Below are 17,113 nucleotides of genomic sequence, written 5' to 3'. Positions count from 1 at the left end.
TTTCTGTCATAAACACCCACACGTAAGGTCATTGTATCATACAGTGTTAGGTCAGTCCCAGAGGGCGTCAGGGGGACTCAGGACATTTGACCCTGTTCTTCCTTCCATGTGGGGCCACACCCAAGCCTGTACCTGGGTTCTCAGCCACCTTCAGCAAATAGGTCCCTTAGCAACTCCCAGCCTCTGGAGAGAGAGGTATGATACCTGACAGGCAGGATTCGAGGCGTCCTGAGTGTCGGGTCGGGTCTGCCGGTCGGGCACATTCAGAGTGCGGGCTTGTAGTTCTGCTGCAAAACTAGAACAGAAAGTGGGCCCTGAAACGAAGATCCTGGGGGGAGAGAGGAGAGAGTACTTTCTCTTTCTTTGCTGGGAAAGTGAATTAGCCTGTGTGAGAGTGAAGACCGACGGTGGTCCCGTGTCTGCCCTTGACCTCGGGTCCTGGCTGTCCTTCCTCTGTGCCTCCAGGAGGGCTGACCCAGTGCCAAGGAGCGAGTTCCAGCCTAGACAGGCAGTGGGGGAGCTGTGTTTGCTTGCAGGTAGGCCGTGGAGGAGTGGGGGACAGAAGGCAGCTTAAAAACTTAGTCTTTTTAATCTGTTACTTACATTTTTGTGTTTTCTAAATTTTTCTTATTTTAAGTTTATTTTTTATTAAATCTTTTTGCCCCACATGGGGCTCAAACTCACAACCCCCGGGTCAAGAGTCGCATGCTCTACTGGCTGAGCCAGCCAGGCGCCCCGCTAAATCTGTTTTTCTTAATCTACTTGCTGCCCTTTTTGAGATGCAAAGCGTCTCTCAAATCTGCCGCCTTCTTTCCTCCAAGACAGTGCTTCCTTGACATGTGCCTAGTTCTAAATGCTGTTCTTCCTTTTCTCTCAGGGCAATGTTTTCCGTGTTGGACCTCATGAAAGTGGACATGGCGAACTTTGCCATCACTAGCATTAGGCCGCATCTCATGCAGCAGTCCGTGGAATACGAAAGGAAGAAGTTTCAACAGCTTTTGGAGAAGCAGCCAAGTACGTCCAATGCCTTGTGGCTCCTGCACTCTTTCTCCATTTCAGGGCCGTAGCTGGTTGCACAGCGACACTGTTTGCCAAATAAAACTCAAATTTTGTATGGGAGCGTTCTGATTTCAAGATCGAAAAGCACCAGACTTTGGACGTGACGATGGACAGACAAGAGAAATGGAAGTAGAATATAAGAAAAGAAATTTAAAAAACCAAGAAGTCCTAAATTAGGTTTTTAATGAAAACATCAGTTTGGGGTAAATCGTGTGCTTGGCCTTTTAAAACATGACAGACTTCTTGTGACTGTTTAATTCACTCGCCCCTCTCTCAGAGGTACAGGAAGAAATTTTACTTTGCCTCCATTCTATAGGCAGAAAATCTTTCTGGTTTTATACCCAGAAAAAGTCTCATTTTCATAAGCCTCTCAGATGACTGCAGGAGTACAGAGGACTATAGAATGCAAAGCTGTGTTGCATTTCTAGGATGGTTTTGGGGGGGTTCTCTGGATTGACAGCTGATAGTCCTGGTTAATTACAGTCTTTGGATCCAATTTACTTATTTATTTTAAGATTTTATTTATTTGAGGGGCATCTGGTTGGCTCAGTTGGTTGAGTGTCAGCCTTTGGCTGGTCATGATCCCTGATGACCCCTCTCTCCTTCTGCTTGCCACTCCCCCTGCTTGTGCTCTTGTTCTCTCTCTCTCACTGTCAAATAAATATATAAAAGCTTGAAAAAAAAATAAGATTTGTTTGAGAGAGAGCACTGCCGGGGGCTGGGTCAGAGGCAAACGGAGAGGGAGAAGCAGGCTCCCCGCTGAGCAGGGCTTAATTCCCAGGACCTCGAGAGCAGGACCTGAGCTGAAGGCAGATGCTTACCCAACTGAGCACCCCCGGATGCAATTTATTATGAGTTAGCCACTAACTGGGGTGGTTAAGAAAGAAAATGGTGGTCTCTGGCTAGATTGTGTTGCTGGCCAGAGCAGGTGCTCATCCCGCCACAGACGGAGAAGGCCGAGCTGGCCGGGAAGGGGTCAGGACAGAGCCGAGCAGAGGAGACCGTACCCGGAGAAGAGCGGCTGCTGTTCCCGGCACATACACAAGGCGTGGGCTGGGGGCGTGGGCCTTACTGTGCATACCCTCCTGCCGTGAGCCACTATTTTTTTAATTCTAGTTTATGGATGTGGACCTCGATTTTTTTTTTTTTTAAGATTTTATTTATTTATTTGACACAGAGGGATCACAAGTAGGCAGTGAAGCAGGCAGAGAGAGAGGGAAGCAGGCTCCCTGCTGAGCAGAGAGCCTGATGCGGGGCTCTATCCTAGGACCCCGAAACCATGGCCTGGGCCAAAGGCAGAGGCTTAACCCACTGAGCCACCCAGGTGCTCCATCGATTTTTTTTTTTTTTAAGAGTTTTATTTATTTGACAGAGAGAGATCACAAGTAGGCAGAGAGGCAGGCAGAGAGAGAAGGGGAAGCAGGTTCCCTGCTGAGCAGAGAGCTCAATGCAGGGCTTGATCCCAGGACCCTGGGATCATGACCTGAGCTGAAGGCAGAGGCTTTAACCCACTGAGCCACCCAGGTGCCCCTGGACCTCGATTTTGAGAAATTTTTGACCAGAATGGATTGACCGCCTGGTTGATATTCTCGCCAGGGTTGCCCTCAGGAGGTGTGCAGGTTGCCGGTTTTCCAGGCCAGAGAGCCTTAGTGTGAGAGTCCGGTGCCAGCAGTCAAGGGCCTGGTGAGGAGGTGCTGCTGCGGCCCCTGTACCGGTCAGGCGCCCTCTGCTCCTCACATGTCCAAACTGGGGGACTACAGAGCGTGCCGCCTGCAGAAGGCTAAAGGGACAGCACGGCTGCCCGCCAGGACCTCTGTGCCACTCGTGCGTTGATACAGATGCTTCCTGTATGTTCTAGGAGCTGTCAGAGGGATTTTCTTCGCCCATCATGTGGATAAAAACCTCGTCTTTCTCTTGTGCCCCCTCAGAATCCCTGGTGCATTTCTCAGCTTAGAAAAGGAGGGAGCACCCGGAGGCAGATGAAAGATACTCGTGATCCTCCCGGCGGTGCTCCGGATGCCACAGAAGCCGCGTCCTAGGGGTGGCAGAGCTCCCCTCCCATGAGGTTGAAAGCAAACGAGCTTGATGGGAGACTCAGATCCAGACAAGGAAAAGGCCTCATTTTCAATGTGGAGGATACTTTATACTGGGAGACTCTCGCCTGTGTCTCCTCCTGTGTCTGGGCAAGAATTTTTGCATCTCCCTGAGCTGGAGTCCTCAGAGCCCCCGGCCTTGTCTCCTGCGGTGGTCGGGGTGGGGGCGAGGACCACGGTTTAAGGGACGGCTGTAGGTGGCCTGGTCTGGCTGTGTGCTTTGTATTCACTATCTTGTTAATCCTCGGAACTGCCTACCAGGTGGTGGTGTCCAACTCTTTGTAGGAGAAATCTGATCATCCTTAGCTGGTAATGGCAATACTGTGATTTAAACTGAGTTCTGTTTGGTTCCAAAGTCCGACTCTGTATATACCACACCCTTCAGGATGATCCTCCGGAAAGCCATTCCAAGAAGCGTCCCTCCTGAGTGTCATGGTAATGTGGGTGGTCTTGTTTTTCACAGATTCCCTGGACTTTGTCACCCAGTGGCTGGAAGAAGCCGCAGAGGACCTTATGAATCAGAAGTATAAAAGCGCCCTGCCAGCTGGGGGAGGGGCGGCCGGCTCTGTGGACTGCCCCACGCCCAATCCTGTGGCTGTCCAGAATTATGCATACCTGAAGCTTCTGAGATGGGACCACCTGCGGAGACCTTTCCCGGAAGTAGGTGCTGCAGAGCGGTCTAACTGCTCGTTTCTTTTTGTGTGGCAGAACTTTGAAAAAATAAGTTTTGCGATGTTTCAGTTCTTTTACCAGAAAATGTCCCCTTTTAAATTGAACAATTCGGTGGGTTTTCATCAATTTACAGTTAGAGGACCAAAGCGTTTTCATCACCCTAAAAAGAGACCCTGTGCCCTTTCCCCACTCCCCTCCCCAGTGGCAACCACTAATCTACTTCCTGTCTTTATGGATTTGCCTCTTCTCGACATTTCGTATAAAGGGATCCTGCACTATCAGCCTTTTGTGTCTGGCTTCTTAGACTGAGCATAATGTTCATCCACGTCATATGTATGAGTACGTCATTTTTTGATTGGAAGTTGTATTTTTTAACCGTAAAATATGCATAATGCAAAATATATAAATTTTTTTCTTTTTAGTTTTTTTAAAAGATTTTTTATTTATTTTATTTGACAGGCAGAATTTATTTTATTTGAGTAGGCAGAGAGGCAGGCAGAGAGAGAGAGGAGCAAGCAGGCTCCCTGCTGAGCAGAGAGCCCGATGCGGGGCTCGATCCCAGGACCCTGGGATCATGACCAGAGCCGAAGGCAGAGGCTTTAACCCACTGAGCCACCCAGGTGCCCCTTTTTAGTTTTCTAAGTAAGCTCTACACCCAGTGTGGGGCTAGTACTCACAAACCCCAGATCAGGGGTTGTGCACTCCACCAACTGAGCCAGCCAGGCACCCCAAGATTTACCATCATTATGTGTACAGTTCAGGACATAAAGGACATTCTCACCATTGGGCCACCATCACCACTGTCCTCTCCAGAACTTTCCCGTCTTCACAAATTCAAACTCTTTTTTTTTTTTTTTTTTAAGATTTTATTTATTTATTTGACAGACAGAGATCACAAGTAGGCAGAGAGGCAGGCAGAGAGAGAGGGGGAAGCAGGCTCCCAGCTGAGCAGATAGCCCAATTCGGGACTCGATCCCAGGACCCTGAGATCATGACCTGAGCCGAAGGCAGAGGCTTAACCCACTGAGCCACCCAGGCGTCGCTCAAACTCTTTAAATACCTTTAAACACACCTCATGCCTCCGCCTTGCCCCTGGCAACCACCGTTCTTCTTCATGTCTCTGGGTCTGACGACTCCTGGTGCCTCATATGAATGGAATCCTACAGTGTTTGTCCTTTTGTGTCTGGCTTCTTTCACTCAGCAGATTGTCTTCAGGCTTCACCTGTGTTGTGGTGTGGGTCAGCGTTTTCTTTTTAAGTCCGAACAACACTCCACCGTATGTCCCACATTTTGTTGAGTCATTCATCAGTTGACAGATGTTTGGGTTGTTTCTGCTTTTTGGCTACTGTGAACTGTGCTGCCCTGAACGTTTGTGTACAGGTTTTAGCAGGGGGGCATGTGTTTGCAGTACTCTTGGGTGAATACCTAGGATGAGAATTGCTGGGTCACGTGGTGACTTGAAGTTTCACACTCGGAGGAACCGAGTTTTCCCCGAGAACTGTCTACCCCCACCCCCGCATCCCAAGCAGCCGCACCACTTTCCCATCCCCCAGCGGTGCACGGGCCTGCCAGTGTGTGCCGCTGAGCTGCTGTCCTGTTTTTACACGACTTGATTAAAACCGTAACAGTGATGTCGCTTTTCAGTTTTATGTAAAAAATACTACTTCCCGTTCCATGTGCAGGATAAAAACAAACAAACCAACCATAAAGGTTTTTCACAATAAGTACTTCTTACTAAGAAAATGATAAACAAGGGATTTCCCCCATTTTTGTCTGTAACCTGCTGGTTTGGTGTGTAGACTACCTCATTTTTGAGAGCATTCGGGCTTTTTATCTCTAGCCTCAGAAACTGCTACTTCTCTAAATCTTTCTCCTCTAAGTTCCTTATTTTTCCTTTGAAGACGCTGTAAGCCCACGGCTTCACTCTTGCCAGTGAGTTCCCTGTTTCGTGCCAAAGGAGGCTTTAAAGAGGGTGTGGTATTGAGGGGGCAGGGGAAGCCCCTTTCCGAATGGTGACATGTTCTCTCCTGGAGGGCAGTTCACAGCCTGACATTTCTTTTAAAATACTGCTGTGGGGAGGATGGTGTTTTCGTTGGACACCAATGTCTACCCTCAGGATTGATCGTTGGAAATGTTTTGTACCCTAAACCCCAGTCCCACACAAAGCCAGGATGCTGCTATGTAACATGGTGAAGTCAGGGAAGAGGCTGAGTCTGAGGAAGCATCTTTGTTTAACAGAGGATCCTGACTCTTTTTTTTAAAAAGATTTTTAAATTTTATTTATTTATTTGACAGAGAGAGACACAGCGAGAGAGGGAACACAAGCACACACGCACTGGGGAGCTGGAGAGGGAGACGCAGGCTCCCCGCTGAGCAGGGAGACCCCGGAATCATGACCTGAGCGGAAGGCGGACGCTTAACGACCAAGCCACCGGGGCACCCCCAGGATCCTGAATCTTAAAGATAGTTTTCAGTGCTTGAGAAGAACTCTAGGCTAAGACCCTAAATTGTTAATGTCTTGATTTGGTGTGCCAGTTTCTTATAGCAAGACTGGCCCTTCCCATTTATTTGGGTTACCTGTAGAAACTCCCATCAGAAGGGCTATCTCGTCAGCCTTTCCAGTGTTCTTTCCCTCATCCCACTCAGGGCACTTTGACCTGGTAGGACTCACGGGTGTCTGCCATGGGGGATGCAGTCGGAGAAACTCACTCACTGCTTTCTGGGTGGCTTTGGTTCGTTTTCTGTCATTCCTCCTTTTTCTACTTTCAGTTTCTTTTTTGTTTTCTTCACTCACTTGCTGACTCTGAGGGGCCTCCTTTGTGCTAGATAGTGAGGGGGACACCAAGGTGAATCACGTAGGCTCTCCCTTCCAGCAGCTTCTCCCCTCCTTCCCTCCGGGGCTCTGGCTGGGTTGCCTAGCTGCCTGGTTTGCTCTGGACTGGTGTTGGCAGGGAGAGTGGTCACAGGACTTGGGAGTTCCAGTTTTAAAGCTGGGGCGGCCCTGGACAAACCGGGGTGAGTTGGTCACCCTAGCCCCGTATCTCATTACTCTTTCCTGTCTAACGATAGAACTCCTAGTTACTGAGTGTTGGCTCCGCCAGCCCACTTTAGATCCATGGCCTTCCATCTTTAGGACATTCCTGCGAGGCAGGAATCCCTGGTCTGCACAGGGCTCAGGCAGCTGAAGAAACTGGTGTGAGGTTATCCTGCGTTTCAGTGGCGGTCTGCCTCTGGTTCTCAGTGGGCTCTAGGGCAGCCTTCCTAGGGAGAAAGCGGCTCTGAGGGGAGGGATGACTCACGCCTGACTCCCTTAAGCTCTCAAAGGACTGGAAAATTCTGAGGGAACCTGTGGAGGCACATGTGGGGCTGTGGCCCCACCGCCCCCTGCTGGCCGGCCTGCATTTCCCGCTCAGGGATGATTTCTGTCGCATCCCTTACAGACCGTTTTGATGGACCAGGCTCGCTTCCAAGAGCTCCAGCTGCAGCTGGAGCACCTCACTGTCCTGGGAGCCGTGTTGCTGGTCACATTCAGCATGGCAGCCCCAGGAATCTCCAGCCAGGCCGACTTTGCTGAGAAACTCAAGATGATCGTGAAGATTCTGCTAACAGATACGCATCTGCCGTAAGTGGCCCCTGTGGGACGGCTGGGAGGCAGCCGTGGCGGAGAGCAGACGGCAGCGGGGTCTCCCGGTGCTGGGGGGGTCCCTGGGGCCGCTCTAGGGCCAGAGAGGAAACTCCCCCCAGCAGAACTGATTTGGGTTCCTAGGTACGGCGTTAGCGTCGATTCTGGGGTCTGCGAGGCTCTAGGAGGGTGGCTTTCATGTGTTTAGGACCAAGACCCACAGTAAGAAATTCATTTTCTGCTGTGACCTAGTACACACTTCAAGCGCACCTGTAACCGGAGTAAAAACTTCACAAAGTGAAATTTAACCCAAACCATGCTTAGTACAAATTCTTGTAACATTAAAAAAAAAAAAATACTGCTTGCTGCCCACTGAATTGCTCTCACAGCCCCCTAAGAGTTTGGGTGGCACAGCCCTGGGAAAGGTCCTCTAAGAAGTGGGCAGCGTCCCCCCAAGTCCCCAGGCCACAAGCAATTTCTGCTCCTGCCCGTCAGGTCCATGGGGTTCACGGCCCACAGGGTATGTTTTACTGGTTCGAAGTAAATACTGCCTCTGACAGGCCCAGTTCAGAGGATTCCTTGAGGAGGATGTCCCCAGACATTCTCATCCTTACAAAACGGAGGCCTTTTCCTGCTGAGTTCGCACAGAGCTTGCCTGCGCTGGGTGTGTTGAGGGGGTGCGTGCACGGGCTGGCTGAGGCCGGGAGGGGTTTGCTGAGCTGAGGCCCTGGCACGTCACTGAGGTCTGTCCCCCATCATCCATCCCTCCCCACCCCCCAGCAGACCTGGTTGTCTACTGTTTAGAGCTTCCGATGAGGGGCCCTGTGTGGGGCTTCCATACAGGGGTCCAGCCCTGCGGTGTCCACCCTGGCTCTCGGGTTGGTACTCTCAGAGTTGGTACCAGCAGTGAGTCCCTGGGCTCACTCATTTGTGCCCATGACTCCTGCTGTACAGAGGGTTTAGGCCCAGAACAAAGGCCTCACAGGAAACCCACCAGCAAGAGGACTCCCCACAGATACTCCAGGAGAGCCCAAAGGGCTCTGGAAAATCAAGGTGCTCATTTTTTTAACTTCGGGATTTCAGTGTTATTCTTTTAAAGTAGTTAATACCTTCCCATATTTCACAAATCAAAAGGGACAGAAGGATATCTAATGAAAAGTTTCTCTTCCCGTTCTGTCCCACAGCTCCCTGATTCTGGGATCTTGCGTGGTACTCCAGTGGGATTCAGGATACTCGTAAGGCAGTTTCAGGATTGTTTCAGCACACAGATGCTAGCAAGAAGTTGGGTTTGGGGTTGTTAGCGCTGGTATAGTCTGAGCCCTTCCCTTCCATTGTCCTTTCTAGTAGAGAGAGAGAGGGACTCCTTAGTCAGGTGTCCGCAGCCTGGAAGGCTGACGGCAGGGAAGAGAGTCCTAGACTTTCTCTTTGAAGACGACAGTCCGTGCACTGACTCAGATCATGACTCTTACCAGGGCTCGGGCTCTTACTTGGCCTGAGCTGGGTGGATGCGCACTTTGCTTACCGGCCCTATCCTCCCTCCCTTCTCTTCTGTACTCAAGCTCCTTCCATCTGAAGGATGCCCTGACTACCATTGGGGAGAAGGTCTGCCTGGAGGTGAGCAGCTGCCTGGCCCTGTGTGGGCTCACCCCCTTCACCACGGAAAAGGAGGCCGTGCTCAAGGGCCAGATCCAGGCTGTCGCCAGTCCTGACGACCCCATTCGCAGGATCATGGGTACGTTTGTGGGGGGAAGACGGGCAGCAGGGATGTGCCCTTGGAGGGACTGGCGGGCCGGCCCCTCTGAAGAAACCTAGGTTTTGGTAGCTTATGAGTGCTGATGAGTGAGGAGAGAGTGAGTAATCACCACGGTGAGGGCAACCCAGAGTTCTGGACAAGTGACGGGGCAGCTGTCATTGTTCTGAGGACTCTGACTTTGGAATCACAGGCTTTGTTCAGAACCCTGCTCCAGCACTGTGAGGTAATAAAAAATAGAAGTATTGGTCTCTGCACACCACCCCCCCCTTCCTAGCTCAGAGCTCCTAAAATTCTTGTAGTTTCCTAAGTGATAAGAGCACTTAAGAGCATCTTTTGTTCTAAGATTGGTCTTTGACCTGGATCCTGACATAGAACCCTTAAATCCTTTGGAATTTCCTGGGTGATAGGAGTGTCTTTTGTTTTAATGAGGCAACTCTGCGTGGGCTCTGAAAGACCAAGCCAGGATTAGAAGCCTGGAATTTTCAGCCTCCTCCACCCCCCTCCAAGAGAGGAGAGAAGCACTGGAAATGCCCATGCTGAAGCTGCCATAAACATCCCAGAAGTACAGGGTTCGGGGGGCGTCTGGGTTCTGCACGTAATAGGAGGGTAATGTACCCACACCTCCACAAAAGCGCCTGCCCTCAGGATTCTGTGTGTTTTGTTCTGGTTTTCATGTGTATCCAAATCCTTTATTGTGTAATAAGCGAGTAAACAGAGATGTTTCCCTGAGTGCTGTGAGCTATTCTAGCCAATAATTAATATCCAAAGGGGAGGAGGTCATGGGACCCTCCAATTTGTAGCTGGGGGGTTCCTGGGGACCTACTGGTTGCGGTTGGTTAGCTTCTGAAATGGGGGCAGGGTGTAGCCTCCTGGGACTGAGCCCCTGGCCCCTGGGGTGTGACACTCCCTCCACGTAGTGTCAGAACGGAGTACAGCAGTGGGACACTCTGCTGCTGTTGCAGAGTATCGCTGGTTGGGGGAAGCCCCTGCCCTTGGCGCACTGCCCTGATGAGCTCGGATGTGCTGGGGATGTTCCATGAGAGGGGAGGAGTGCAGGGCTTTTCCTCAAGAGCACTGGTGCTGTGGCCAGAGCGCGTGACCCGATGTGTGAGGCTCCTCATCTCTAAAAGACATAATACCGACAGCCCTGTGCGGTTGCTGGGAGGGCCACAGGGCATTAGGTGCATAAAGCACTTATCAGAATAACCCCAGCCCCTTGCAAGTACTCTCTAGAGAGGAGCTGCTGGTAAATAGCTTTCTGTGCTGGCTGTTACTCTTCCTCATCCCAGCCATAGCACTAGGGAAAATTCTGTTCACTGGTTGATTGAGGAATACGGTGTTCCTAATTTGGGGGCGCCTGGCTGGCTCAGAGCACGTGACTCTTGATCTTGGGGTTGTGAGTTCAAGCCCCGCGTTGGGTAGAGAGATTACTTAAAAATTAAAAAAAATTTTTTTTCCTCTGGGGTGCCTGGGTGGCTCAGTCTGTTAAATGTCAGACTCTTGATTTCAGCTCAGGTCATGATCTCAGGGTTGTGGGGTCGAGCCCCGAGTTGGGCCCCGTGCCCAACACGGAAGATTGCTTGAGATGCTATCTGTCCTCTCCCTCTGCCTCCCCCCCCCTTGCACTTGCTCACTCGCTCTCTCAAATACATCTCTAAAACATTTCAAATAAATCTCTAAAACATTTTTTTCATCTAATTTTAAGAACTCCTATTTCTCTTTAGTATAACTTAAATTTGAAGTCATTCTTTAGCTACTTTATGAAAGTGAGTAGGCGTGCAGCATAGCAGTAGTGAATAGTTAGCAGGCTTCAAGCTAAAGCTGAATAATCTGCGGTTACTGGATTTCAGGTTGGACAGAGGCTGAACCAGTGACCTGAGTCTCCTTCTAACTCAGTGACTTCCTTTCTATCCTTAAGTAATATTTTACGGAAAAAGTTCCAGGGATCGACGTTTTTTTCCAAATTACTTCCCCCCAGCCCTACATCACTCCCAGTGTCATCTGTGGGTCACTCAGGAGGAGGCTCTTGCAGAGAGAAGGACCGTCCGGATTAGTGTTAGTGACCGCGGTAGAGAGGCACGGAAGGCGGTGAACAGCCCGCGGGCTAACCAGGGGCTCCGTGTCCTGCAGTGCTGGGCTTGAGTAACAGCTGATCACAGACCTGGGGCTAAAAACCAGCCCTGGGTCGTAGGGATGCTGTGAGCATCTCCAGTTCTGCGTGAGGCTTCCAGCTCTGAGAACCTTAGAAAACCAAACTAACTTGGGGACACAGGTGAGGGGACCCATCCGGTCTGCAGTTGCTCTGTCACTGTGCATTGGGGTCCGAAGAGCAAAGGCCATGTGCACCAGGGAGGGTCCCACAGGGCAAGTGGAGGGCGTGCAGTTTGAAAGAACCTGATTAATATAGACGCCCCTGTTGCTTTTCTGAGAAAATCTGCTAGAAGTGTGGCTTGGTGCTCTCTCGGCTGATGAGGACAGTGCAGAAGCGGCCTGGAGAGGAGGGCCTTACAAAGCATCGGCCTGTATCGTTCCTCAGAGTAGTACATGTTCGCAGATGCCTGCAGCTCCATGGCCTGCCCCTGGAGGCATTACAGAGGGAGGTTCACGCCGCTTGCATGTGGGCTTGGTGGGAAAAGCTCACAAGCCCATGATGCTGGAATCTTTTTTTCTCTTTTCATTTTTGAACTTGTAATTCCTGCTTTACCTCCCACCTCCCCCCTGCCCCATTTCTTATGTGCTCTTCAGCAGGGGCTCGTGGTGGTCTCCGGCCGTCTTTCTCCTCAGCCTGTCAACACCGCAGTCTCCTTTTATTGATTCATACATTTATTCTTCCTTTCCGAATGGATTTTGAGCTTCTCCTGGGGCCAGGTCTCCTGCCAGGCTTTGCGCTGTGGGGTGCGGGGTGCGGTGGGGGTGCGGTGGGGGGGGCGTGCTTTTACCCTAGTGGTCTAGAGCAGGAAGGGAAATGTTCTAAAGGGGCTGAGTGTTGGAAGAGCCCACGCTGTGGCTACCTGGTCCACAGGGTGGGCAGGGAAGACTTCCCCGGAAAAGGCATGTCTAAGCTAAACACCGAAGCATAACCAGAAGTTTCCAAAGTCACCCTGAACCAGAAGCAACCAGCTGCCTTCTTTTCTATCACAGATTCCCGAATCCTGATCTTCTTAGAAAGCTACCTTGCCTCAGGCCATCAGAAGCCACTGCCCACAGTGCCTGGGGGATTGGGTCCAGTTCAGAAAGAGCTGGAGGAAGTTGCTATTAAATTTGTCCGCCTGGTCAACTATAACAAGATGGTCTTCAGTCCCTACTACGATGCCATCCTCAGTAAGATCCTTGTGCGATCCTGACGCGCCTGCGCTCTCCGGCGGCAGCGGCGGTATTAGCCTCTCGATACAGAATACCTATTCTCGACTCTACTGTTGCTTTGGAAAATGGCTATTTAGTACATTTCTGTGTAACAGCCCTGATTCCAAAGGGAAGAATACTGTGTATCACTCTTGAGAAGGGTTGTTGAAAAAGGCCCTGAATTCCAGTTTGAAGGTTTGTATTTATGAGTGCAAGTTTACAAATCAAGAAGCTTCTTGTTCTCTTACGTTTGAGGTGGCACTCCGCTTTTAAACGGTTGACAGCCATGTGTCTGCACCCGACTCTGTCCTGATTACAGTTGCCTTGTCTTTCCCGGGGGGTTGGGGCCTCTCTTCCACCATCTGGGTAGTTTTCCTTTCAGACACCCAAGAGGATCTGCCCGCCACCCGCGAATGAGAGACCAAGCCATGACCGTGTTGAGACTTTGCCCCCTGCCTGGCACCGACCCTCACTCTTCCCCCCTGCCTGGCACCGACCCTCACTCTTCCCTCCATGCCTGGCTCCGACCCTCGCTCACCCCATCCCCCCCACCAGCTGTTTTGTGTTGGAAGGGCTATACCAAGGCTTATTGCCTCCCTGTACCCCTTTGATTGCTTTCTCCCTGCCTGGCCTAGCCAGAGCTCCAGAGCCCTTTTGTTCTAGAGGGGAGTTAATTGATTTTAAAAAGCTTATTCTTTTATACAGAATTGTTTCTGAGCCTGGATGATAGCAGTTATGATTTCTGGGATCTAGAGAAAGGAAATTCTTTGACTTTTAAGCTTTGAAAGTTAAGGAGAAATATTTTTTTAAACCATATATATGTTGGTGTAATTTAAAAGACAAGTGTCTGGAGTTTTTACTGAAAAATTTGCTGATACAATACACAGATGTATTGATTAGATTTGAATTTCAGAAATAGATTTAAAGTGTTTTCAGATAAAACAGTATAGTGTAAGCTCACTTATTTCTGGGGGTAAAGGAAGTCCTAGAAAATCCCTGGTTTGGGAGCAGTATTTTTTGAGGAACTTCAGCGACTGGAATTCCTGACATACCTATCCTGTGGCTGAAAGGGTGGCTGGGTTCTCACAGATGACCCACTCTGTTAGAATAAAAAGTAAAAAGTGTGTGTGCGTGTGAGTGTGTGTACGTGCGTGTTTTAGACAGGGACACTCTATCAGAAGCAGAGCCATGAAGTTGGGTGTGAACTCCAAGTGCAGGAACAGCACAAGGCAAAATAATGCAGGGAATCCCTTAAAGCGGTGGGGGCTGCGGTGGGGCCGGAGCCAGGCGTGGTGGCCTCCCGCCAGAGGAACGTTTGCTCTGTGACTATCGAGTGGTACCGCGCTTCAGGAGAGGGTACGCTTGTGCTGGGGTGGGGGGGGCTGTGATTTCTCCAAATCTATGCTACAAACTATGTTCTAATAGTGTTTTCTACTTGCAGTCAGAAAAGTATGCTGTGTTATGTGGTCAGAAGTCCTATGAAATTTATACTCAAGGACAAATCTTCCTTGGTTTCATTGGAAGCGAATAGAAGTTCATTAAGTAGAACTTTAAAAGGACAAAATCACATCTTTTATAGTATGTCCTCAAATGAGGTCGCTTCTGGAATTGTTTCTGGAGCTGAGGTTGCTCTGTGGCAGCCATGCTTGTTGGTCATGTGGGCCCCCCACCCCCCCAGGCTGAGAAGCCCAAGTGCGCTTTAAGTAGGTTCCGCGCCCAACATGGGGCTTGAACTCACAACCCGGGGTTCAGGAATCACATGCTCTACTGACTGAGCCTCCAGCCTGTGGCAGCCCTCCCCCCTAGCACTCTTTCACTCTCTTGCCTGCCTCAGCCTCTGAGTGTTTGGGGTCTTGTCCTGCCTCAGCCAAGGATGAAGGGGAGGAGCTTTACCCTTCTTCCTTGGGTGAAGGGGTGGATGACCACTTCCTGTAGTCATTCTTCCTAAATCTTTAAAGTTCTTTTTTTTGCTGCCTTTTCTAAGGGTTTGCTTTTTACCAGATTTCCCACCCCCCACCATGGGTTCCTAAATTCATAGAGTTAAGTTTGTACCATTTGAAATCTTGATGCATATTTTACAGGGACCCGCACAGACTCTCCTCTCCCCGCATCCCCCCACCCCTACCTCAGTGTTCACTGGCCGAGTTCTCCAGGTGGGCCAAGAATGAAGGAGGCAAAGTTCAGAATCACAATATTCATATTGAATTTTGTTGTTCTTTGAAGATAAGTGAGCCACTTCCTGGAATCTCATAGGATTATCACTAAGGGCCAGGAAACTTCATTTAGTCCCTCAGGAAATGTTTGTTGAGCATCTCCTTGTAATCCATGCCCCACCCCCCAGCTCTCCCTCCAAGATACCTATCCTTTGGAGCAGAAATTATCCTTCAGAATTGAACTGGTTCTATATAATGCATTCTGATTGGATTTGACATGATTTTCTACCTAACAGGTTTGTGGAAAGAAGCGTGTTTTAGGAAAGTGCTGGGTTTATTTGGCGGTAGTGCTTTACTGTGGATAGAACTGAGCGCCTTGAGAGGCCGGTCCATCATCGCAGCTGTGTTCGATTGATCTGATGGTCTCACGGATGAATGAACGTCTAGAGCAGTAACTGCTACTTTGTCAGCTCTTGGTTGGGTGGATGGATTCTCAGCCTAGGTGTTTTTTGAAAATCTCATTACATTTATTTTATTTATTTTTTTAAAGATTTATTTATTTATTTTATTTGACAGAGATCACAAATAGAGAGGCAGGCGGGGGTGGGGTGGGGAGGTGGGGTGGGGAAGCAGGCTCCCTGCTGAGCAAAGAGCCCGATACAGGGCTCGATTCCAGGACCTTGAGATCATGACCTGAGCCGAAGACAGAGGCTTAACCCACTGAACCACCCAGGCGCCCCTGAAAATCTCATTACATTTAAAGCAAGCTGTACAACGCGATTGTTTATGTAACCATATAACCCGACTGAAAGTATACTTCAGCTAAGGATGTCTTACTGATTGAACGCAGTAAGCAGGTGCATAAGAGCTTTTTTCTTGGAAGAAAAGTCATGAATAAGTCTGACACAGCAGGCTTATAACGTGCAGATACTGGCTGACGATTGATGGGTTATTTAGCAGTTCTGTTTTTGGGGAGGTGCTTATGTTCATTTCTCTAAAACCGCACGATTCCCAGGAATCAAGAGGTGTTGGTGCACCACCTTTCCTGCTGAGTTACAAAGGGAAGAGATATTTGCTCTTTGATGTCCAGGGATTTTTGGCATGCTCTGCTTTCTGTGTAGAACGTTTGCATTAATTTTCATTTTGAGGCCGGGTGGTAGAGTGCAGAGACTGGGAGCTGCCAGGAAACCAGAGTTCTGACCCCATTTCTGTTACATACTAACTAGAGCAAATCAGGACCTATTTCCAACACATGTAAAATGAAAGGAATAGACTTGATCGTTAAACCACTTTCCAGTCCTGACGTTCTGTGATGTGTCTCAGTGGAGTGATTAAGTACACTGCAGTAGGATCGTGCACAAAGCTCCTGATTGAGGGGACCGTCTGGGTTGGAGTCCCTCCTCTGTTGCCTTCTTACTAGTTGTGTGATAGATACTAGTTGTGTGGGCCATTGTCCCTCGGGCTCCTGCATTTTCATGTGTAAAACGGGGAAACAACTCACTCATACTTCTTGTGAGGATTACATTTGAGAATGGATATTAGAATGCTTTGTACAGGGAAAGGACTATGAATTGCCTTGTTAACAACTGAGGAGAGCATATAACCCTCTCCGCGTAGGTGTACCTGTGTCTGTGCCTCGCTTCCCTCCAGTCAGTGCATTTTGCAGGCTGGACAGAAGGGTTTCCTTCTGTCCTGGGATTTGTGCTTTCTTCTGTCATCTCTTCTGTACTAAAGCTGGTCTTCCCGCTGCTCCTCTCCCTACTTCCATCGCCACCCACCGATTCCTCCCCACTCTCACCTCTGTATTATTTGAACTAAACGATTGCATGAGTGAACAAATGAAGGATGGCAGATGATTGGCTATGAAACTCCTATTTAAAGGCATTTATCTCACTGAAAACATAATCTAAATAAAGAACCACAATGATGTTTGCAATTGTGTCTTAATACTGGATTTTGTATTCTAGAACTATTTCGTTCGTAGTGCTCAAGACAGCTTGATGGGATGGAGGAGGAGTTAGTCTGTAAGCTCAATAAGCTCTTTTAATTTGTCAAATGCTCACTGATCCCTTCTGAAAGAGCTAGAGCCCTGGAAAGTAAGTGTCTGGAACCTAAACAGGCAGGATTTAGTTGTTCCCAGCCCCACTGGGGGTTTCTGTTTCTATTGCCTTCAGAACCTAAGAACTAGGACTCATGTGTAGGCCTGGTTTAGGTTTGAAATCAGATGTGTCTGATGTTAGTAGCACCAGCCACATTTCACCATTTTTAAGTTTTTTTCTGAACTAAACACCAAGAATGGTTTAAGAGTAACTCCTGACTTAAAGAGCAACCCCAGAAACTGAAGAAGCACCTTCATTTCTGTTGTTTTCATTCCTGTCGCCTCCGCTTTCTGAAGTACTGTCTTCGTCGTGCTCAAAGC

At 49.4% G+C, this 17,113-nt stretch overlaps 1 protein-coding gene across 1 annotated transcript in view; it reads left to right on the top strand.

The window, feature by feature from the left end:
* TCP11L1 (t-complex 11 like 1) overlaps positions 1-13,665 on the top strand; it is a 36,833-nt gene extending 23,168 nt beyond the window's left edge. Inside the window, exons 6-10 of the mRNA XM_080815833.1 lie at positions 878-1,014; positions 3,616-3,812; positions 7,265-7,446; positions 9,006-9,178; positions 12,341-13,665. Of these exons, the coding sequence (XP_080671959.1) occupies positions 878-1,014; positions 3,616-3,812; positions 7,265-7,446; positions 9,006-9,178; positions 12,341-12,543 (892 nt within the window). The 3' untranslated portion in view covers positions 12,544-13,665. The remainder of the gene's footprint in view (positions 1-877; positions 1,015-3,615; positions 3,813-7,264; positions 7,447-9,005; positions 9,179-12,340) is intronic.
* Positions 13,666-17,113: the final 3,448 nt, after the last annotated feature.

This window comes from Martes martes, assembly GCF_963455335.1.
Source record: "Martes martes genome assembly, chromosome: 10".
In the NCBI taxonomy this organism is placed as follows: Eukaryota; Metazoa; Chordata; class Mammalia; order Carnivora; family Mustelidae; genus Martes; species Martes martes.
The sequence above is the reverse complement of the archived record's forward strand: the minus strand, read 5'-3'. Positions and strand labels throughout refer to the sequence as shown.